Below are 24,383 nucleotides of genomic sequence, written 5' to 3'. Positions count from 1 at the left end.
CTGTAGCATTTTTGTTGTTGTTATTGTTCACAATTAATAATACTTTACAATATCTTCTTCATTAGTATGTAGTATTTTCGCCAGAGTGCTTACTAAATTAAAAACAAATAAATCAGGGGCTTTTAATTTGAAGGGTTGCCTTGGCTTCCGATTTTTTCCTGCTGTTAAATGTCGCTAACGTACTGAGTTAGAAATGAAAACAAGTGAAAAATGCAATCTTGACACATATAGCATGATTTAGTGCAGATAAAGGACATGCGTTTTGTTCAATGTGTAGTCCTTAAACAGTTTATGCATAGAATACTTGCAATGCATATGTCTGATTAAATGAAATTGTGCACCATAGATCATGTTGCTAGCACGCTAGCCAGCTACCTACCCTACCCCAGCATGCATCTCGTTACTCCTTTGGTCGGCAGATGGAAACATGGCGTCGATAAGTAAATACTTGACAGCCAAGAACTCCTCTATAGCAGGTGCCACAATCGTTGCCTTGTATCTTCTCAAGAGGAGAAGACATGCAGCCCAATTAAGTTGGTAAGTTAAGCCTTGACAACTATTTTGTAGCTAAAGTGACGACCATCATAATGCTTAACTAATGTAGCCAACATTGACTAGCTACTAGCAAGTCAGACAATAATAAGATTTGCCACCGAGACAAGTTGCAGTTTGACGATGACATAGAATCAGAGTTTTCTGTTATTTTAACATACTGTTTTAGATATGTAGTAGTTTATGGAGTTGATGTTCTCTACTGACACCCGGTGGTGGGTGCTGTCATTGAATTGAATTGCCTGCCTGCTCGCTGGTTGGTCAGATTTCCAAGGACTAACAATAATCAGAGTTTCCTTCCATGGCTTCATCTATAGACCCATGACAGGCTTCATCCCTGTTTTCTGTTTAGGGGGAAAAGATCATCAGAGCTACAGTTGAGCAAAGATGTAAGTGCATGTAAACAATCAATGTAACCAATACTCTTACCGCACTCAATGTTTAAATTGCTCTTACATAGGGTTGCAAAGGGTCGGAAACTTTCCAGGAAATTTCCGAAAGTTTTCAATGGGAAGTTAAGCCCGGGAATTTGGGGAATTTTGCTTACATTCATCAAAAAAGTTAGCATATAACAGTGAACTTTTTTTGTGGGATACATATAAGGCAATTATAGGTATTGTGGCATATTTTGGTTAAGCTATCCCCAATTCAATGGAATTGCAACCTTCTGCATGCACAGTGCATTTCCATGACATGTGCAGTGCACTCTTCCATCACATGTACAGCTGATTCTCAAGATCTTGCACACTAATGAGATGCTATTGAGCCCACACTACAACACTGTCTGAGCCAAGGATTACATGCTCTCTGTTAAGTTTTGATTACAATACTGGTTGGGGTGAATATATTTTATGACATAGATGAATCATTTCTAACTTTTAATTTCTGCTAGTTAGATTTTGCTACCATGTGGGTTTTAGCTTGCTTGAGCCTGCTAACTGAGGAGTGTTAATTCACCTATTTCCATACATGTTTCATTTCAAAACATTTATCTTACAAAGGAGTTGTTTAATCTAACTGCTTAACTATTTATATGCACATGGAATTGTATTTGTTTTATTTTTTACTGTTTTTTTTATTAATCTTTACAGGAAAATGCCACTGGCACTATCTGATGTGTGGAGACATTTCACTGCATCTAATGTAGAAGGAAAAGCTGTGTACATTTGCAAATAATGTGTCAAATCATATGTGAAGAATACAACAAAGATGCAGAATCATCTGGCCAAGTGCCTAAATTTTCCTCAGTGCTCTCAACAAACAATCTCTGAGTAAAGTCCCTCTACTTCTATTCGAGGTGAAAAGGATGAATCGGACACCTTATCGATAGCAACAGCTCATGGTCCTTCTGGAAGCAGGAGTTTTTTTTGACTCATTGGAGGAACGTAGTCAGAGATGCTGATGAATGTCATGCTCAAGCTGTGTATGCAACTGGTTCACCTCTGATGCTCACAGGCAATGTGTATTGGAAGAGATTTCTGAATGTTATTCGCCCAGTATACACCACTCCAACCAGACATGCTTTATCTACTCATTTGCTGGATGCAGAGTTCAACAGATTTCAAGTGAAGGTCAAGCAAATCATAGAGAAAGCAGACTGTATTGCAATCATCTCTGATGGGTGGTCGAATGTAATTGTGGGCAAGGCATAATTAACTACATCATCTCCACCACCTCAACCTGTATTCTACAAGACGCAGACACAAGGGACAACAGACACACTGGTCTCTACATTGCAGATGAGCTGAAGGCAGTCATCAATGACCTTGGACCACAGAAGCTATTTGCACTGGTGACAGACAATGCTGTGAACATGAAGGCTGCTTGGTCTAATGTGGAGGAGTCCTACCCTCACACCACACCCATTGGCTGTGCTGCTCATACATTGAATCTGCTCATCAAGGACATCATGGCACTGAAAACAATGGATACACTCTACAAGAGAGCCAAGGAAATTGTTAGGTATCAAGTTATAGCAGCAATCTACCTCACCAAGCAAAGTGAGAGGAATAAGAGCACCACATTGAAGCTGTCCAGTAACACCCGTTGGGGTGGTGTTGTCATCATGTTTGACAGTCTCCTGGAGGGGAAGGAGTCTCTCCAAGAAATGGCCATATTACAGTCTGACGATATGGACAGCCCCATCAAGAGGATCCTCCTGGATGATGTATTTTGGGAGAGAGTGGTAAGCAGCCTGAACTCCTGAAACCTATAGCAGTAACCATTGCACGGATTGAGGGAGACAATGCCATCCTGTCTGATGTTCAGACTCTGCTTGCAGATGTAAGAGAAGAAATCCGTACTGCCCTGCCCACTTCACTGTTGCTCCAAACAGAGGAAACTGCTGTTCTGAAATACATCAAAAAGCGTGAAGACTTCTTCCTGAAGCCCATATATGTTGCAGCGTACATGTTGGACCCCAAGTATGCTGGCAAGAGCATCCTGTCTGGTGCAGAGATCAACAAGGCCTATGGTGTCATCACTACTGTGTCTCGCCACCTTGACCTGGATGAGGGCAAGGTTCTTGGCAGTCTGACGAAGTACACTTCCAAGTAAGGATTTTGGGATGGAGATGAAATATGGCAGTTGTGCCAACATATCTCATCAGCCACCTGGTGGAAGGGACTTTGTGGATCTGAGGCTCTTTCCCCTGTTGCCTCCATCATCTTCCAAATCCCACCAACATCAGCCGGCTCAGAGCGCAACTGGTCCCTGTTTGGGAACACACACACCAAAGCACGCAACAGGCTGACCGATACAAGGGTTGAAAAATTGGTGGCCATCCGGGCAAATTTGAGGCTTTTTGAGCCTGACAACGAGCCATTCTCAACATGGTTGGAAAGTGACAGTGTCTGATGTTCAAGAGGTGGACATTGAGGAGGTCCAGGGAGAAGACATGGAAGCCTGAGAGGAAGACAACAAAAGCTTGCTAGACTATCATTTTACAGATGTATGTTGAAAACGTTTTTGGGAGATGCGATGGATCTTTGAGATCATTCAATATTCTTATTCTTTTGTTGTTCATTGAAATCATCCCATGTGAATAGTCTACTCATTTAATTAAAGTTATATTTGTAACTAAATCGTTTTAAAAAATTAAAAAATTAAATAATTTGCAATTATGTGTACTTATGATAAGGTAAAAGTTTTCTGTCTCCTTATGATATGGTAAATATATCCAATGCAAAAAAACATCTACATTTTAAATTATACTAATTTGCATATATTCCCGTTAATTCCCATATATTCCTGTTAATTCCCATGGAAAGTTTCCACCTCTGAATATTCCCCAAAATGTGCAACCCTACTCTCACTACACCAATGGACAAAATCTTAGCAATCATGTCAATATCCACAGACTTTTAGCCCCTGATTTAACAAGCAGGACTGAGTTGGTGAGATTTTAAATTTGGATTTATTTATCTGATTTCCTCAGTAAATGTTTTGGTGTGATGTGTGGCAGGAGGCCAAGCAGGAAAAGACGGTGGTGGACAAGGTGTTCTTTGCACGTGTCCTGAAGATAGTGAAGATCATGGTTCCTGGAGTGTTCTGCAAAGAGGTAGGAGCTTTTTGACAAACGTGTTACTTCGAATGCGCTTTAACACTTTCATCTTGATTCAAATCATTTCTCAATTGCTGTATGGACATGTATTGTGTAACATCTCAACACATCTCCCACTCCCTTGTGTTTGCCTATTTCCGGTCATCTATCTGCCTGTAGTCAGGATACTGTCTCCTCATCGCTGCTATGCTGGTGGCCAGAACCTACTGTGATGTGTGGATGATCCAGAATGGAACCATGATCGAGAGGTAGGACTGCATAGAAAACCCTATTGCACACCAACACTTAAGTTCACACCAGCGACACTTTCTGAAGCAACTTCAACATGAAGTACTTGTTCAGCATTATTTGTCTTATTCGACAGCTCGTAATCATCCTCTCTATTCCTCCACAGTGGAATCATTAGCAGAGATGTCAATCTCTTTAAGAAGCACTTTTATTACTATATTGCTGCCATACCAGGGGTAAACTAGTGTCCATGCTACATTTGCATGAACAACTTTGTCCGATCACTAAACCCCTACATAACACTGTGCTGCTTGTGGTGCCTGGTAGCAGAATATGATGAAGTGCTTATGAATTCACTTGTGTATTGTTGTTGCACTTTAATTGCATTTGTGGACATCACTGGTCTTGAAGGGTTGCGTGCCTGCACATATTAGAAATATTTTTCATACCTTCTAGTCTTTTACCGTAATCCTGGTACAGTAGGTTATTTTCTAGAGCGGGTTTCATTTTGTGGTTGGGGTGGTCAAGATGAATAAAGACATTATATTCTCGCAGCCCTACAGGACCAAACTGGCCCAAGTTATGAATTAGATTATTCTTAGTTTCTTTTGTGTCCATTTCATTTTGCAAACCCCATCCTGCTGTGTTGACCTCTCACCAGTGGCTTTTTCCACTGTTCGGTAATTTATCAGGATACTGGTGATAGCCTTTCACAAGATCCAGTATCTCACTCTCGTCCCAACTAGTTGGGTCAGTTTAAGGGGCTGACCATCCACAGAACAAACACCTCTGGTTTTAAATGTAGAAAGTATGACTCTACTTTTGCCCCGTGTGTGACATTGTGTGTGTGTGTTCACTTTGCATGTTGGTTTGCAGTGCAATCATTGGTCGATCAACAAAAGATTTCAAGAGGTTCTTGTTCAACTTTATAAAAGTCATGCCATTTGTAAGTGCAACTTTCATAACATTTTTCTAGCTTATTATGTTTTCTTAATTGTCTTTTACCAACCGTGGATATTTAAATTAAATATATAACTTTATATAACATTATAATTTGTAATTCCACATATGACACTCTCTATACAGTATATTTGATCATGTACAGTTGAAGTTGGAAGTTTACATAGGTTGGAGTCATTAAAACTCATTTTTCAACCACTACAAATTTCTTGTTAACAAACTATAGTTTTGGCAAGTCGGTTAGGACTTCTACTTTGTGCATGGCACAAGTAATTTTTCCAACAATTTTTTCACTTATAATTCACTGTATCACAATTCCAGTGGGTCAGAAGTATACATACACTAAGTTGACTGCCTTTAAACAACATGGACAATTACAGAAAATTATTTAATGGCTTTAGAAGCTTCTGATAGGCTAATTTACATTATTTGAGTCAATTGGAGGTGTACCCGTGGATATATTTCAAGGCCTACCTTCAAATTCAGTGCCTCTTTGCCTGACATCATGGGAAAATCAAAAGAAACCAGGCAAGAATTGTAGACCCCCACAAGTCTGGTTCATTCTTGGGAGCAATTTCCAAATGCCTGAAAGTACCACGTTCATCTGTACAAACAATAGTACGCAAGTATAAACACCATGGGACCACGCAGCCGTCATACCGCTCAGGAAGGAGACGCGTTCTGTCTCCTAGAGATGAACGTACTTTGGTGGGAAAAATGCAAATCAATCTCAGAACAACAGCTAAGGACCTTGTGAAGATGCTGGAGGAAACGGGTACGAAAATATCTATATCCACAGTAAAACTGTATCGACATAACCTGAAAGGCCGCTCAGCAAGGAAGAAGTCATTGCTCCAAAACTGCCATAAAAAAGCCAGACTACTGTTTGCCACTGCACATGGGAACAAAGATCGTACGTTTTGGAGAAATGTCCTCTGGTCTGATGAAACAAAAATGGAACTGTTTGGTCATAATGACCATCGTTATGTTTAGAGGAAAAAGGGGGAGGCTTGCAAGCCAAAGAACACCATCCCAACCATGAAGCATGGGGGTGGCAGCATCATGTCGTGGGGGTGCTTTGCTGCAGGAGGGACTGGTGCACTTCACAAAATAGATGGTATCATGAGGCAGGAAAATTATGTGGATATATTGAAGCAACATCTCAAGACATCAGTCAGGAACTTAAAGCTTGGTCGCAAATGGGTCTTCCAAATGGACAATGACCCCAAGCATACTTCCAAAGTTGTGGAAAAAAATGCTTAAGGACAACAAAGTCAAGGTATTGGCCATCAGTGGCCATCACAAGGCCCTGACCTCAATCCTATAGAAAATCTGTGGGCAGAACTGAAAAAGTGTGTGCGAGCAAGGAGGCCTACAAACCTGACTCAGTTACACCAGCTCTGTCAGGAGGAATGGGCCAAAATTCACCCAACTTATGTTTGTGGGAAGCTTGTGGAAGGCTAGCTGACACGGTTGACCCAAGTTAAACAATTTAAAGGCAGTGCTTACCAAATACTAATTGAGTGTATGTATACTTTTGACCCACTGGGAGGCAACGTGATGAAAGAAATGAAAGCTGAAATAAATCACTCTACTAGTATTCTGACATTTCACATTCTTAAAATAAAGTGGTGGTCCTAACTGACGTAAACAGGGAATTTTTACTGGGATTAAATGTCAGGATTTGGGAAAAAATGAGTTTAAATGTATTTGGCTAAGGTGTATGTAAACTTCCGACTTCAACTGTACTTATGATCCTACTGTAAAACAGGGAACCTCATGATTTGGGAATAGTGGTTTAGGTAGGGGTTAATATTGTGCCTATTAGGGAGAGAGTTTGTGTGTGTAAGTTTGGGGGAGTCTGTACTAAAACAAAGATCCTGCCTGATTACTAACAGACTGGTGATCCCTGGCCTATAAGCCTTTGAGTTTTTATGAGGTTATCAGGATTCTTCTGATTTATTTACTCCGTGCATAAATGCCATTGGTTTGGTATACTCACACTATAAAATGTCATGCACTTCTTTTTAAATGAGACCACTATCATGGCCCGTTTCCCTGTTTTCAGATCTCACTAGTCAACAACTTCCTGAAGCTGGGCCTGAATGAACTGAAGCTCTGCTGCCGGGTTCGACTCACCAAGCACCTCTATGACGAGTACCTGCAGTAAGTCCTTCTGATACCTGCTTCTTGGAGAGACAATTTGTGTCTTTAAACAGACGGAACATATGTCTGTCTGCCATTAGCTGGTGTCTTGTGACAGACGCTAAGATTTTAAACGTCACCCAAATCGAGTAGCAGGAGATCCAATAGCTACTTACTGATGTGAGGAACAATGACTTCAGAAGCTCAAAGTAATAGAAAATACATAACACACTTGCCAAATTCGGGTTTCATGTTTTCACCACACCATCCTCCCATCCCCAATCTCCTCTCCAGAGGTTACACATACTATAAGATTGGTAACCTGGACAACCGCATCGGTAACCCTGACCAGCTGCTGACCCAGGACGTGGAGAGGTTCTGTAACAGTGTGGTGGACCTCTACTCCAACGTCAGCAAGGTAACCTGCACTTTAATAGCCTGGTTATACCAGACTGAATGCTTCAGACTTATGAAACTCTGGTGAGTGCACCATTCAGTCGGCTCAACCGCTGAGGCAACAAATGCTGCTCAAAGCCTGATACAATCTACTGCTATTGACCATACACTGCGCCTGTGATGAGTAGACTTGTTTTTTTCCCCCACCTTCAGCCTTTATTGGACATTGGTCTGTACATCTTCAAGTTGACCTCAGCCATTGGTGCACAGGTGAGCCTTGATCTGTCTAATGTAGTGTTAGGTTCTAAACAACTCAGATGATTATTAAAGCTGAAACCAAGTTTATTCGCCCAAAGAGTCAGACAGCTGAACAGACAAAGACATCTTCACACAAGCACTAGTACAGTATTTAAACCTTCCTCCGATGCTGAGTCTCCTCCTTACACCTCTGAACAGCCAATACACCTCTGTTGCTAAACAGAACTTTAGTGATATCTGTTCTTCCTCTCTTCATCTGACCTCGGACCCAAATTCCTCTCTCCTCCCCATAGGATCCCTGATGTCTAACAATAACATATTCTGACAGAATGTAAACGTTCTACATTCCCCTCACTCCCACAGTGACATTAGGATTTTTCATATATTCAAGTTTAGAAGTCATAACCCATCAGTAGCCTTCTATGCCTACATCTAGTTTCAATTGAAACCATGAAAATGATCATCCCCAATGCATCCGCACAGTAGAATAGAGTTTCTAACGCTTCTACTCTACATACATCTATCCCCCACAGGGTCCTGCCTGTATGATAGGATACCTGATGTTCTCTGGGCTCATCCTGACACGTCTGCGGAGGCCCATCGGGAAGATGACGGTCATGGAGCAGAGGTACGAGGGAGAGTACCGATTCGTCAACTCTCGCCTTATCACCAACAGGTCAGTCAGACGCACGCCTCTCCTTTCCACTGTTCCTCCTCTCTTCTGCTTTTTTTGGACAAAATCATCGTTCATGTTCTTTTTCCACTGTGAAAATAAAAGGTTGAATGTTCTGTTTCCCACAGTGAAGAGATTGCCTTCTACAATGGAAACCTGAGGGAGAAGCAGACCATTCACTCTACCTTCCAGAAACTAGTGAGAGGGTTTAGGACATTCAATGTATCAGTGGCGGTAGTTGACTTACTATGGTGTCAGACAAGACCTATACTGCGGTGGATATACAATGTCTTTACGTTATGTTCTGCCCCTTTTACCCCTAGGTGGACCATTTACACAATTTCATTGTCTTCCGCTTTTCAACGGGTTTTGTGGACAGCATCATTGCTAAGTGTGAGAATATTTGTCTTGTCATTGATTGGAAGTTTGTAGTATTATCATTTGCGGTATTTCTATACTCTCCACTGATGTGGTTTAGTAGTAGCAGAGATAAATACTTGTTTTCCCCACCTCTGTAGATATTGCCACTGTTGTCGGGTACCTGGTGGTGAGCAGGCCGTTCCTGAACCACACCCACCCACGCCACCTACACAGCACCCATGCTGAGCTGCTCGAGGTGAGGAGAGACAAAGGGAGTGTGTGTGTGTGTTCTGTATGGTTCAGAGCCTAACTTCCCTCTCTGTTTCTCATTCAGGACTATTACCAGAGTGGGCGTATGTTGCTGAGCATGTCTCAGGCCCTGGGCAGGATCGTCCTGGCTGGCAGGGAGATGAGCAGGCTCTCGGGGTCAGTCATACACAATGCTCTTATCAAACGACTGGTTTGGCGGCTCACTGGTAGCCTGAATGCCCATCTGTTTGCACTACCATGCTGACTCCCTGTCAGTTATTGCGATAGAGTTTCAATATTTACATAACCCTTGAGATTGGAGGGTCGTTGTGGGGGTTATCGAATCAGGATCCTATCCTCTGTTCTCCTCGACCTCATTAATGATAGAAGGCTCGTTCATATTTGAAGATTGGTGTGAGGCCAGACTGTTTGGCTTGACAATGACAGCATTTGAGTAAGCAAGAGCACAAACGGATCTGGAAACTATTGAGACGTTGACCCAGTAAACCATTGAACCAATTGGTGTGTATTCAATTGGTTCGTTGGATCAATGGTTAGCTGGTTCATTGGTTCTAGGGTTCAGTAAGTACATGGTTTACTTGTTCAGAGTTTATGGTTCACCATTCTCGGGTCTCTCCACTTGTTCTTCTCTCCCTCCGTCTGCTGTCCCCTCCTCACTGACTCCTGCTGTCCCCTCCTCACTGACTCCTGCTGTCCCCTCCTCACTGACTCCTGCTGTCCCCCTACAGGTTCACCGCTCGTATCACCGAGATCATGAAGGTCCTGAAAGAGCTGAACTCTGGGAAATACGAGAGGACCATGGTCTCTCAGCAGGGAGGCAGAGGTGACCACTACATGTTCCCTGATAATGTATTGAGGATTGATATTGTTGTTGGATAGTAGTGTCATGCAGGAAAATTAAAACATATTACTAGTTGAAGAAAATCCCAAAAGCAACTTTTGTCATACATTTTCAGATAGTGAATCGCTAGATAGAATCACCCTGGTCCCAGGAAGTGGTGAAATCATCAACAAAGACAAGATCATCAAGTAGGTGTCTAACAGATACATGTATTATAGCAGTACAATAAACAAGATGAAATGGTTCATAAAGTAGGCATCACCTGGTTAGACACTTATTTTCCTTGTGTCTCAGGTTTGAGCATACACCTCTTGCAACGCCTAATGGGGACATTCTTATCAAAGACCTCAGCTTTGAGGTGAGTATCTCAAAGGATCAACTCCGTACTGAACCATTTGATACAATTCATGAAATCTAAAGACCTATGATGATGGTTGTGGGACTGTTTCATCTGTAAGTGCAGACAGATGAACTGTGCCTTCCCTTCATCTGCTAACCTAAGGTGACGTCGGGGACAAATGTCTTGGTATGTGGCCCCAACGGCTGTGGGAAGAGCTCACTCTTCAGAGTCCTGGGAGAGGTATGAGAGATCAACAATTTGACGAAAAGGCCTGTTATGCTGCTTTTGGGTTAAAGTTTTCCACTCATGGGTATTAATGGATGTCTGTCTCTTAGCTCTGGCCTCTGTTTGGTGGCCGTCTCACCAAACCTGAGAGAGGGAAGCTCTTCTACGTTCCCCAGAGGCCATACATGACCCTAGGCTCTCTGAGAGATCAGGTGATCTACCCAGATACAGTGGAGGACCAGAGGAGGAAGGGGACCTCTGATAAGGTAGTCTACCTAGCCAATCACATCTCTTTACCAGGCCATATCCAATCACAGCAGCCCTTTACTGTACCAAGATATTGTAAGGCCCCTCAAATAGAACAGTCATACATGGCCTCTGTCAGTAGGGTGTGGTATGTCAGAGCACGTGCACACACACACAGAGACACTCGTTGAGCAAACAGCACGCATAGCTTTGTGCGTGAGTGTGTATGTGTTTGCATGTCTCTGTGACATGGTGTTTGTGTGTTGTGCTGGGGAACAGGTGCTGAAGGATTACCTGGACAACGTCCAGCTAGGTCACATCCTGGAGCGGGAGGGAGGCTGGAACACGGTCCAGGACTGGATGGACGTCCTCAGTGGAGGAGAGAAACAGAGGATGGCTGTAAGTCCAAAGAAAATAATAGTGAAGATGTCGGTCATTTATTTTTTGTCTCTTCAAAGCGTTTGTCTTGTGACGACTTTTTACAAGCACATTGGGTTATAGAATGTGTGAAGGGAGCTTTTCATTGATCTGTCTCGCTGTCTCTCTCTCTCTCTCTGTGGTATCTAGATGGCCCGTCTGTTCTACCATAAGCCCCAGTTTGCCATCCTGGATGAGTGCACCAGTGCTGTGAGTGTCGATGTGGAGGACTTCATCTACAGCCACTGTAGGACGGTAAGATGCAACACAGTAGACTATTATTCAGATGATAAATGATTAGGTCATTTGTCAATATATTGATGATGATTATTAAAAAAATATATTATTTAAGTAGATATTGTGAGCGGACCGAGTACTTTGAGGTTGCTCTAAAGCGGAAAGGTGGAATAAACGAGTCGGGGAGCAGGTTTTCTTACATTGAACAATGTTCTCTATTGAGGTATTTCTTTCTTCTCAAACAATCAAGGATGATCTCACAAGGAAAACACACATCTTCTTTACAGGAACAAGGAACACAAGGTGAGTAACTTTTAACTATGACATAAATTACGGGTGTGTCACCGCCTTAACTATCCGTTCGTGGAGAACTCCCTTCAGGTGGTGGTGCGGATCCGTGGTTGCCATTCCCAAGAGGTTGTTTGTCCTCTTCTCCCATCCGTCCAGTAAGTCTTCTCCTTTGGAGAAGCAATCACTCTTTTTTTTCCTCCAGTCTCCCCCACTGCTGGTTCACTCCCTGTCTTGTAGGGGGAAGAGAATAGGTCATTAGTACAGTCAACTGTGCTTAATTGCCTCTGATCACCTTAACTCACATGCCAGGCTGGGCTACTATCCGTGGGACCAGCCTGCCCCCTGGTGGTCCTTCCACATACCTCCCCCCTCAGGAACGGACCGGAGGGTCGGGCGCCAGAAGCGCCGTCTTGGTCGCTTCGGGACAGGGCGTCTGCATTCCCGTTCCTCGATCCGGCACTGTGGATGACATGGAAAGAGATGGTTTCTTGCATTACAAACAATCTGGCTATTCTGTTGTTTCTCTTACCGGTCATCCACATGAGGGGAACATGGTCAGTAACGAGGGCGAATCTACTCCCGAGTAGGTAGTACCGGAGATATGAGGGCCCACTTAATGCTAGGGCCTCTTTCTCTACGGTAGCATATTTCCATTGCTGATCACTGAGCCTTCTACTTATGAAGAGAATAGGCCTCCCTGCTTCGCCTTTACCCTGAGCTAGGACAGCCCTGAGCCCCGTATCTGAGGTGTCTACCTGCACAATAAACTCTTGGGAGAAGTCAGGAGCCTGCAGGACGGGATCAGAGCACAAGCTATCTTTTAGTAACTGGAAGGCGTCTGCCGTCTCTTCCTTCCATGCTACGCAGTTTGCCAGGTTTTTCTTGATGAGGTCTGTGAGGGGGGTGGCAATGGTTGCATATCCAGGGATGAAACAGCGATAATATCCCGTTATCCCCAAGAAGGCTCGGACTTTCTTGTCTTTTCGCCCTTGTCTTTTCTGCCCGTGGGTGTATTTTTCCGTTCCCCATGGTGTATACCAGGTATTCCACTTCGGACAGACCCAGGCAGCATTTTTGGGATTGGCTGTCAGCCCTGTAGCCTCCAGGCTCACGAGCACCCTCCCCAAATCGCAGGAGGTGGCTATCCCAGTCCTCGTTGTGTACGACCACATTGTCTATGTACGCCGCTGTGTACTCTTTATGGGGCCGTAGAATGGCATCCATGAGGCATTAGAAAGTTGCCGCAGCACCATGCAGTCCGAAGGGCATCCTCACATACTGAAAAATCCCCTCCGGTGTGGCGAAGGCAGTCTTTGGGCGGTCCTCCGGCGCCACGGAGCGAAGCACCCGATACGCGTCGAATGTAGAGATGGCGTTCAAGCCCCTAAAGTCGTTGCAGAGCCTCATACTACCGTCAGGTTGGGGACCAGGACTATGGGACTGGACCACTCACTCGTTATGGCTCGATCATCCTCAGCATCACCCTTACCTCGTTCTTAGCGTTTACTCTGCGTGTCTCAGGAATCTGATATGCACCTTCTTGGCATATCTTCGGTGTGGATATGGTGAAACAGGACATCTGCTTGCCCTGGGAAGGGAGAGAATACCCGGCAGGAGAGTTTGGCCACGGCACACCTGTATCGGGGCCTCTTTTTCCTTGTCCTCCACTGCCATCAAAGCCACACTCTCTCTGCCATGGTACTTCTTCAGCAGGTTGATATGAAAGTTGGACCTTCTTCCTCCTGTCAGGTTTCTTGATGCGGTAATTGACCGGTGAGACCCTTTCCGTTACCTCGTAGGGCTCCCCCCACTGTGCCAGCAAGCTGTGTTCGGCAGTGGGCACGAGTACCATCACTTTCTCTCCCATGGTGAACTCCCTGGGTGTCGCTGACTTATCTTAGGCCCGGCCTTGAGTCTGTTGCACCTTCTCCATATGCTCCTTTACTATGGGCCAGACTGCCAACAGGCTGTCCCGCATCAGGGTAACATGTTGTATCGTCGACCGGAATGGGCAGGGTTGGGCATACCAGGTCTCCTTGGCTAAGTCGAGGATCCCTCGACATGGTCTGCTGTACAGCAATTCGAACAGGGAAAACCCTGTGGACACCTGGGGTACTTCTCGCAGGGCAAACATTAAGTGGGGCAGAAGCATCTCCCAGTTTTTCCCGTCTCTGGACACCACTCTTCTCAACATGCTTTTAATTCGTTTTGTTCAGGCGTTCACACAAACCGTCTGTCTGTGGGTGGAAAATGCTTGTGCGTATCTGTTGAACCTGGTATAACCGACACAGGTCCTTCATCAACCTGGACATGAACGGGGTTCCTTGGTCGGTTAGGATCATCTTGGGAAGGCCCACCTGGGAGAACAGCACAAACAATTTCTTGGCGTTTCCCTTTGACGACATGTTGTGAAGGGGTATGGCCTCAGGGGAACTTGGTAGCATAATCTACGACAAACAGGATGTACTCGTGTCCTCTGATGGATTTTTGGAGGGGTCCCACGAGGTCCATAACTATGCGTTCGAAAGGGGTTTCTATAATGGGAAGAGGAATCAAAGGATTACGCAGGTGGGGCCGTACGCTGACATTGATCACATGTCCTACAATACCTGGCCACATCTCGGGTGACACTGGGCCAATAGAACCTCTGCATGATTCTGTCGATCGTTTAGTCTCGTGCCAGGTGTCCTCCTAGGAAGTGGGAATGGGCTAGCTGTAGGACAGTATCCCTGTATGGTCTAGGCACCATTAGTAATTCCTGTTTTTCCCCCCTTCGCTGTACAACCCAATACTAGAGGCCCCGCCTGATTAAATAGTAGGGAAGAGAGGGCTCACCTGATATGTCAACATTTCTCCCATCCTTCACCGTAGGTCTGGGTCTCTATGCTGAGCGGTGCCGAACTGTCCCTTTCATTCTTTGGGCAGGTTGACCTCGATAGAGGGGTGTGGAGGTTGTTCCCCATCCCCGTCGGGGGTGCCCGAGGAGAATCCCTTCCAGGTTCCCTCCTCTGACGGGGCTTCAAATATATCCGGTAGCCTCTGGTCGCTCCTTCCTTCCTCCGTCGTGTATAACCCTTCGCAGGTGTCTCAATCGGATATTTCCCTATTTTCGGAGGCGTTGGGTCTGTATTTCTTCCTCTGCTCCAGAGGACGAGGCTATGTTTCCTTGTAGGGCTACTACCTCAGGCTTGGACTTGGTTTTTGTCTTTCTCTGCTTTCCTGCCCCCCTGCAGTGGCCCGGACCTTGGTGTGTGATAGAGAGACGTGAGTAAAGGTGAGTCACTTTTAACTATAACATAAATTACGGGTGTGTCACTGCCTTTACTTTCCGTTCGTGGAGAGCTCCCTTCTGCAGATCCGTGGTTGCTAATCCACAAGAGGTAGTTTGTCCTCTTCTTCTCTCTTTCGTCCGGTAAGTCTGGAGAAGCAATCACACTTTTTTTTTTTTACAAATGTATTTATTTACCCCCTCCTTACAGTCTCCCCCACTGCCGGTTCCCTCCTCTGTCTTGTAGGGGCAAGAAAATAAGTAATTAGCACCATCAACTGTGCTTAATTACCTCTGATCACCTTGACTCACATGCCGGGCTGAGCTACTATCCATGGGATCCTTCCACATATTGTGAAAGAGGAATGAAAAAGAACCAGGAAACTGATGCATATTTACAGGATGCTGAGAAAGTGGTTTCTGAGCTTATGGGATGTCATATTTACCTTTCCTTAGGTGGGCATCACGCTGTTCACGGTTTCTCACAGGAAGTCTTTGTGGAAGCACCATGAGGTAAGTCCTTTCACACTGAATGAAAAAACATGAAATTACTGCACATAATACCAATAAAATGGAGGTGAGTACCAGAACCCTGTTATTTTTCCTTTTTTAAAATGCAAATGTATCACCTATTTGCTTAGAGGATACTGTTCAAATTCTAACCAGTGATTTCTGTCTCTTCTCCAGTACTACCTGCACATGGATGGAAGGGGGAGCTATGAGTTCAAACCCATCACCCAGGAAACGGTGGAGTTTGGGTCATAACGATCTTACCATAGCCAAGTATTGCACACAGAGATGGTCCTAAGTAATTCTGCACTTCATGAAGCATAGAGCACAGAGGTCAAGTCCTAACATCTTAATGTTACGCTGGAGTATGAAGACTGAGCGCTCTCTCAATGTCAAGAGAGAAATACCTAAACCTGTACATTTAAAGGTAGGGTCTACAATATGGCATCATCATACACAACACGGTACACTTCCTGCTTACAGAAATAATAAACAACTCAATTTAAGTCTGCTGAGACCGACAGTATTGGTTCTTCCTTAGGGCAGATTTTGAATTCTGTTGTTTATGCCTGGAAACAGGAAGTTGCCCCGCTGTGTATGAGGATGTCATATTGCAGTCAACCATTTACGGACGTGTGTGTCTGTACGGGTGAGTTTTAATTGTATATGAAGCAAATAATGTACTAAAAAGCTAGCCTTACTGATTTTGTTTCTCCCCTGATTTTATTTACGTTAATGTTGCATTGTTTTTAATTATTTATAATGTTCAGTTTTGATGTTAATGAATTGAAATGTCAGAGTTCCATCTAGTGATGTTTTTTTTAAATGTTTGTCTAGTGCAGTTAGTTTAAACACTGAAGTGCATTCTTCTTTCATGAAGCCAGTTACTGTAACTGTATTTTAAGCATAGCTAGTCTGACTCAGTCAACTACAATACCTGAAAATGTATTGTTTTTTTTTGTCTCCTATAGTAAAATCCCTCAGCTTAGGTTAAGGTACAGTAACTGAACTGTAAGTTGAGCTTTGATTATTTTGTTAAAAGGGGATTGAGGACGTGGACTTTGTTTTCATAGGATAGTTCAAATGCAATTGCTATGAGCTGAACTACACATGAATATATATTTCTCGAAACAATTAAGGTCCTCGGTCTTCTGTTCTACAGACTGCTCGTTGTCGTTCTGTTATATATCAGAGCATAGTTTGTGCATCCCAATAGTCTAAAATGGCTTCCTCTTCTTATATCCTTTCATTTATCCACACTGATCTTGAAACAGTTGGGAAATTGAAAGCTAATCCCCCTGAAGGCTTCTGGCAAGGACTAAGTTAGGGGGGCATTTAAGTCCATTTGGATGAAGGAGAGGAGGTCACTTTTTAGATTGAGCTACACAGGGCATGTCTCGGAGGTCTCTGGCACTGTTGCCAATGTGATTGTGGTGTCACCCCTTTGCCGAGGTATTCCACATGGCTTACTGGGTCATAAGCTGACAAGCAGACATTGAGCTACAATCAATCACTCTATGAAAAGCCTTTCCTCTTGTCTCAAATCATGTTTGAAACTGATATAAGTATGATAGATCATTTTAAAGGCAAACCAGATGGCACTGTTGTCAAAGTTCCCTCACATGGATATTGTTACATGAAAGACAAATGAGAATTGAATACATCTGAATTTAATTGTAAAAAGTACTAGAATGCACAAAAGTCATCACAAGTAATACTTTTCCTACTAACCTTCCTCTCATCCAAAAGTACCAAAGCCATGTTTCAACAGCACATGGACGAATCCTAGTCAACATGAACTACACATCATCAACGTATAAGACAATAATTCTTAGAGACATGCACCAATACACATTTAACATAAAACATTGATTTAAATAAATATGATTACATTTTTCTTATATACATAGTGGCAAATATAACATGTATTTTTCAACAATTAATCAAATGTACTTGTTCAACATATAAATAAGTAATGTATAAAAAAAATATCTAGCCATTTAAAAGAACCAGCTCATAATGACATTTAAAAAGACAACACTAACATTTCACATTTTCCAGTGTTTTGACGTATTTGTGCTAGATTATTGGGAGCACAGCTTCCAAAGGGTTGGTCAAGTAGCACCATCACACACACACACACACACCTTTACACTGGACTCATCTGCAGGTTATCCTTGTCCACAGTTTTGGTCTTTTTGCAGCAGCAGCGTTTGCAACACACCACAGTGAGAGTGATGAGGATGATGAATATAGCCAGCATGATGCCAATGGCACCTGAGATCACACCAAAGCTGAATTCTGAGGAAAGAAATAATTTAACATGATAATTTAATTGAAGTTCTTGAAGTTACTAAACATTGTTGCCGACAGTAAAAATGACTATTCTAACTTGCCCACATTGCAATTTCTTTATCAACCATATGTGTTGTAGTTACTCAATCCACTACACATTTAATTGAATCCAATGAATTTCACCCTTCTTCAATTCCCTTCACCTCACCCCTAACACATGTGTTTTGCATTGTGGGGTCACTTACCCTCAAAGATGGTCTTGTTCTCTCTGGGTGAGCATTGCGCCTTGCTCCAATCTCCCAGTCTCTTCTGTGCAGAACGAGAGGGGATATAGGCTGCCACTATGACGCAGTAGCTCTGTCCTTTATCCAGATTGGTCAGCTCGACATCTCTCAGGTCTGACATCTTCTCTTTCTGTGGACAGGAGTTTACAGTTTAGTATTATTTCAAGTCACACACTGTTTGGGTTGTCATTGGAGGGAATCGACAGGTATCCGGGACGGACTGGGGACCAAAAATTGGCTTTGGCATTTCTAACATACTGGCCAATTCCTTCCGTCCAGGCCCCCACAACGGCAATTATTTTTTCTACAGGCCCCCCATTATTAGCCATATAATTGTAATTTTGGGCAAACCCCTCAATTTAAACCTGCCCACTGGGGTAGAAATGGACCAGCCAATCTGGTATTTGCCAGAACTGGTCTATGGCCAGTCCTCCCTTGACCGGTATAGTCTCAAAAGCATTTACAATAAATGTATGTCCATGACTGTTCAATTCACCTTTCCTGTGCTTCCAGCTTTGTTGTATATGACTCTGTATTTCAGGTCGCTCTTGAAGATGTCTCTGATTGTTAACAGCTGGTCATCTTTGTAGAGGGGAGTGAGAGGGTCCTGGATGTGGAGCGTCATCTTGGTCTTGTCTTCGCTCTGCACAATCTTGAAAGCGGGTCCTCCTATTTTAGCTGAGAAGAGGAATCAAGTTAGGCACCATAGCCTTAATTTGAATACCGTTACTAACACAGCAATGAAGTATTTGATCCAAAAAAATATATATAACCAGCGAAATTAACCTTTCTACTATAATAATGCTATAATGCCATTATTGTATAACACAATAACAATGTAAATAATGAAGGACCTAGAAGAAATGTTACTATATGACAATGCAATGTAGGGCAGATTAATAATGTGATGACACTCACTGTGTTTGTAAGGGCTGAACCTCTCGGCTCGGGTGTAGGGGAACTCCACAAGGTCAGAGGTAACGCCGGGTAGGGGTTCTGATAGGATGTCGGCAGAGTAGGTCTCCTGCAGGTTCCGCAGCTCGTTGGTGAGGTCACACTCTGTCCTCGAGCTCCGGATGCAGTGAGGGTTCCTTTGTCTGTCCTTACCAACCCTGAACAAAACACAGTCCATCAGTCAGAGTCCTTGAACTGTGCTTTTCTGTCATTCACTTCAAATGAACGAAGTGGTAGTGTGTAGTTGGGTGTTATAGGTATACAGTTCCCTCTAATTATTGGGACGTTGAAGCATTTTTTTTCCTTCTTTTGGCTCTATACTCAAAAGGTTTAGATTTTAAATCAAACAATTACTATGAGGTTAAACTATAGATTATCAGATTTTATTTTAGGGTATTTTTGTAGATATTGGTTTCACCATTTAGAAATTACAACACTTTTTATACATAGAACCCTCCCTGCCCCATTTTAGGGGACCAAAGTATTGGGACAAATTCACTTAAAGTGGTAAAAAGTTAAGTATTTGGTCCCATATTCATAGCATGCAATAACTACATCAAGCTTGTGACTTGTGTACATATTTGTTGGCTGCATTTGCTGTTTGTTTTAGTTGTTTCAGATTATTTTGTGCCCAATAGAAATGAATGTATTGTCATTTTGGGGTCACTTTTATTGTGAATAAGAATAGAATACGTTTTCTAAACACTTCTACATTAAGTGGATGCTACCATTATTATGGATAATCCTGAATGAACCCGTGAATAATGATGATTGAGAACGCTAACCTCCCCTGTTATTGTAATGAGAGGTTTGCATGTCTTGGGTGTATGATATGTGTGTCTAACCTTCTCACTCACTATTCACGATTCATTCAGGATTATCTGTAGAACTGTTTAGAAACATTCAATTCTTATTTACAATGAGTGACTCCAAAACGACACGATACATTATTTACCATTCATTTCTACAAACAGCAAATGGATTCAACAAATGTGTAGTCCCAAGCTTGATGTAGTCATTGTGTGCTATCAATATGGGACCAAATACTAAACGTTATATTACACACAAGTGAATTTGTCCCAATACTTTTGGTCCCATAAATTGGTGGTGACTATGTGTAAAGAGTGTTGTCATTTCTAATTGGTGGAACCAATATGTACACACACACCCTCAAAAAAAAGCTGAGAATCTATACTTTAACGACATAGTAATTGTTTGATTTCAAATCCAAACTTGGGAGTATAGATCCAAAAGAAGAAGAAACATGCTTCATGCCCCAATAACTACGGAGGACACCGTAGGTTGTACACTCAGTTTTTAGTTGGCATTCTGTTGACAAATAGTAAAGTATTCACCTAGAACGTGGTCCATTTGATTGTGCTGACGGGATGTTTTTGTTGTTGTTGTTGTAGTAGCAATAATGATGTGATGATGAACAGTGCAGAGTGAGAAGGCAGCGATATGATGTTGGCTACTTACCTAGAAAATTCAACAGTGTATGTGTAGTTGGTAGGCTCAGGGCCCCATGTTAGAATAGTCTTGAAGTTATTGGACACCCACTGAACATCCATTGCCTCAGGGAAATAATCTTCACCTGTAACCCAGGAGAAAAAAAGCAAGGATTAGTTAGTTATCTGTTCTGCACAATGTAGATGTACTACAGTACATCGATAAAGCAGAAAACAAATCAAGATATCATCCACGAGGTAGGCTTTAGCCTAAAGATAAAATAGGATCTATAGCCTACAGCTATGGATTTAAATGCACATATTTTACATGTTTTTCCTCTGAGTCGCAGGGCTGAGTAATTATCAAATTCTGATTATCAAAACGGTCAAACTTACCAGCTGCTCCAATTGTGAATAGTACCGATGAGAGTAAAACTCCGAAGTGAAGGAAAGTCCTTACATCCTCCATTATGATAATCCAAATTGTTACGGTAGCCTCTTTACTATCGAATGCGAATTGTGAACATAGATTTTTTTCCCACCCCCAGGTGAAACGCGTGTAGCTGCTGTTCGTCTAAGAAGTCATCAAAGTTTGTCAGATAACTGCACAGTGCTGCTGGTGCCCACTTTTATATTGCACTGAATTCGCGAGTGGTCTGTAATGTTGAATGACTCATTCAACAATAGCTCCACCTCCCTTACAATTTCTGCAAGAGCATTGCGATTTGTCACTGTTTGAGCATGCTGCCCGAATAATCTGTCGAGGCGCTTATTGTCCATATATGGCTAACCGGATGATGGACAAGCAACTATACCTGTGGCTTGCCATGGCAACGTCGTAGCGGCGGCGGGAATGGAGACATTGAAGCTCATGGAAATTTGAGTCAATGTCTGGATTTGTTGGGAGTCATCTTTTGAAGCTGTATTTTGTGTTCTTTAAATAACTAGAATGATTAGTTTCAATGTTATATAAAATGTGAACTATAAATGACCATTATGCATTATATATATATATATATATATATTCTAAATTATTATATAAAGAAATATTTGTTTTCATGGAAAGCACTTGCAAAATGTGTTGTGAACAAATGTGTTGAATGGAATGTTATTATTTCTGAGCATACACTCAATCAGAAGCAATTTGGCAGCATAAAAAAAGTCGTGTTCACACTAAATTAATTAATTATTTCTAAATGTTTAACATAAATTAAGGCTACAAGCTTAAATTAAGTGTACAAGTACCCAACCTGTGACATATTTCTTTGTATGTTGCCATAGGGGGTGATTTAGTGCCTGAGAGAGTGAGTGGATAAGCTCGAAATTCAGCATGGTGAATTAGCTTTAAGTGAAAAGATGGGCTGAGACACTGGTGTACCTGCATTGACACACACCCTACAGACTATGTATAGCTTCTAGCATTGATTTGATTGATAGGGCTATTATTTACCAATCTATGACAAACCACAGCAATTATAAATTTAGATATCTTTTTAATTTATGTTTGATTTTTGGACTTGGAGAATATCCAATCGGATCAATCTCTCAAATCATATTGAGAGAATGAATGGTGGGTATATTTACACATACCATAATATTTATAATGGATAATTTATTGTTGATTACTCCCAATTCAGCCATGCCATCATTGTTATTTCACTAATATGCTGAATACGACATTACATCATATATTATCATTTGTGGTACATTTGAAAATACAATATCATTCTCAAGCTTTCCCTGGATGGCTTTATGTGACCCTTTAAGGATGAAAAGTAGCTCCTCAAAGTTTCCATGTCTTTTTTCCATCCATAATTACTTTCCCAGGCAGCCCCTCTCCCCCGACTGAAATATGACATCATGATCTCTTGTGTAAAAACAGTAGGAGTTGAAAAATGATTTTCTGGAAGACTGAGGAAGACATTTCGCTTTACTCCAATTAGACCAGTCTTGATGAGGACCCTTTTCGAACAATTCTATTTGGAAAAGTCTAAATGGGATCATTGGGACGTCCCAACTCTGACGACACCCAATTGAAGTTCAAATTTTAAATGGTTAAGGTTAGGTAAGGTTTATGATTGGGGTAAGTGCAGGGGTTAAAGTTAGGGTTTAGGGTAGGGACGTCCCAAGCATACCAGATAGCGCTAACAGATTATACTTACTCCACTTCAATCAGCCATTTCATTGAATGGTTTATATGGTCTGAGCTACTATTGACCTTCAACCTTTGACTAATGACCTTTGAAATATGAATTGTAATGGTTACATTCAGTGCTTGACTTCCATCAGCATTACTGATCTAACTGTGCAATGTGTCAAATAAATAATTATTTTGTAGCTTTGCAACCCCACCTTGCTTTCTGCGCAGAGGTAATCCAAAATGAATCTCAACAAAACATTGACAGACAGTTTATTTACAATCCTTTTAAATGAAAACACTTGTGTTAGTCAAGGTGTTATAATGCATTAATAACACTTTAACAATGATAATTAGCTACACATCACCTTTAGTATTAGCTTTCCTCGGTACAACTTTTTCGCAACCCTCCCCTGTTCGTTAAGGGTGGTTTCCTGTCGAATATAATTATGGACACAAAAGAGCACTGTTTTTAATTTTACTGGATGTCTCCAGTGTGGGTCCATTTCATATTTCCCTCAGGGATTCCTGCATTTGGTTCAATAAAGGATTTGATTTAGGCATAGCAGTTTTAAGACAGTTGACAAGCATGGGACCCAGTATCACGCTTGTTTGAGAGAACAGTTTGATCACTCAGCAATGGACTTTATGCCAAATGATTAGTACTCCACCACACCCTCCTCTCCTTCTGGCTGGCCTGGACTGCTGAGTAATACATCTTCTTGTGGAAATGAATTAGTGGTCATGGTGAGCTAAAACAAGGATCACTCCCAAATGTTGAAGATTCAGAGTATGGAGTATGTGAAAATAATCAAATATTTACATTGACCATAAGCTAAGACAGTTAATGGTTATGATCAGAATCTGCAGAACAGTCGTCACTGAATGAACCCTCATAACAAATAACTGCAATGAAATGCAATGCAACCAGAGGTGTAGTCTCAGTGGTTCCCAAACTTTTTCATTGGGGATGGGAAGGGGTGCCCGAGTGCGGCGTCTATTTCTGTGGGCACAAGTACTGTCGATGACAAAAAACTGACATGGACTAGTTGATCTGGACATTTCTGACAAGTTATAAATAGCTCTCTGAGGTCTGCAATGACAAGAGGAAAACTGATGATGCACTACCCAATTTCAAAATTGCATTCTTCCACTACAACTTTTAAGAGTAGGTTGAAGCCCGACTGAGTTCCTAAAAAAAAAATATGCATACAGTTTGGGAAGTTTGCGATCGTGGTCAAATAGACTATGATTAAATAAACAGTTTCTATTTTGGATCTATGTGTGGCTCTGCCAATCTCTCTCAGCTTGATAAGGTTTGGGTCTGGTGGCCTACGACTTCTTAAAAAAGCAAAGTGTGTGGATGAAACATTTTAGCTCCCGGGGTGTAGGCAACGTGAATAGTTCAACAGTGCTGTAACATGTCATGTAAGCAGTACCTCCTATTAATCCGTCGAACAAACCATTCAGTGATGACTTCCATAAG

The 24,383-nt window shown here is 42.3% G+C and overlaps 2 protein-coding genes across 5 annotated transcripts; one reads left to right on the top strand and one right to left on the bottom strand.

Annotated features, from left to right (window-relative positions):
* The first annotated feature begins 149 nt into the window (after nucleotides 1-149).
* Nucleotides 150-16,913, top strand: LOC110530191 (ATP-binding cassette sub-family D member 3). 4 transcript variants are annotated; one of them, XM_036985745.1, is made up of 23 exons: nucleotides 150-537; nucleotides 905-941; nucleotides 4,016-4,111; nucleotides 4,274-4,362; nucleotides 4,509-4,578; nucleotides 7,371-7,468; nucleotides 7,742-7,865; nucleotides 8,057-8,113; nucleotides 8,635-8,777; nucleotides 8,903-8,972; nucleotides 9,098-9,167; nucleotides 9,293-9,390; nucleotides 9,469-9,560; nucleotides 10,133-10,227; nucleotides 10,361-10,433; nucleotides 10,540-10,603; nucleotides 10,748-10,825; nucleotides 10,921-11,076; nucleotides 11,336-11,455; nucleotides 11,624-11,728; nucleotides 11,961-12,013; nucleotides 15,726-15,782; nucleotides 15,957-16,913. In XM_036985745.1, the coding sequence occupies exons 1-23, from the start codon at nucleotides 428-430 to the stop codon at nucleotides 16,075-16,077; spliced, it is 2,076 nt and encodes a 691-aa protein (XP_036841640.1). In that variant the 5' UTR covers nucleotides 150-427; the 3' UTR covers nucleotides 16,078-16,913. The 4 variants fall into 4 exon arrangements, with proteins under 4 accessions (XP_036841640.1, XP_036841639.1, XP_021468737.2 ...); XM_036985744.1 differs by lacking the exon at nucleotides 4,509-4,578 and adding an exon at nucleotides 5,219-5,288 and having other exon boundaries at nucleotides 151-537; XM_021613062.2 differs by lacking the exon at nucleotides 11,961-12,013 and having other exon boundaries at nucleotides 151-537.
* A 520-nt stretch (nucleotides 16,914-17,433) lies between these two features.
* On the bottom strand, nucleotides 17,434-21,319 carry tf (tissue factor). Its single transcript, NM_001124358.2, has 6 exons — nucleotides 21,157-21,319; nucleotides 20,792-20,906; nucleotides 19,277-19,470; nucleotides 18,855-19,036; nucleotides 18,320-18,488; nucleotides 17,434-18,080 (listed from the first exon to the last, which is right to left on the bottom strand). Exons 1-6 carry the CDS (start codon nucleotides 21,227-21,229, stop codon nucleotides 17,929-17,931), a joined length of 885 nt encoding a protein of 294 aa, NP_001117830.1. The 5' UTR covers nucleotides 21,230-21,319; the 3' UTR covers nucleotides 17,434-17,928.
* Nucleotides 21,320-24,383: the final 3,064 nt, after the last annotated feature.

Source organism: Oncorhynchus mykiss, chromosome 8, assembly GCF_013265735.2.
Source record: "Oncorhynchus mykiss isolate Arlee chromosome 8, USDA_OmykA_1.1, whole genome shotgun sequence".
Taxonomy (NCBI): domain Eukaryota; kingdom Metazoa; phylum Chordata; class Actinopteri; order Salmoniformes; family Salmonidae; genus Oncorhynchus; species Oncorhynchus mykiss.
The sequence above is the reverse complement of the archived record's forward strand: the minus strand, read 5'-3'. Positions and strand labels throughout refer to the sequence as shown.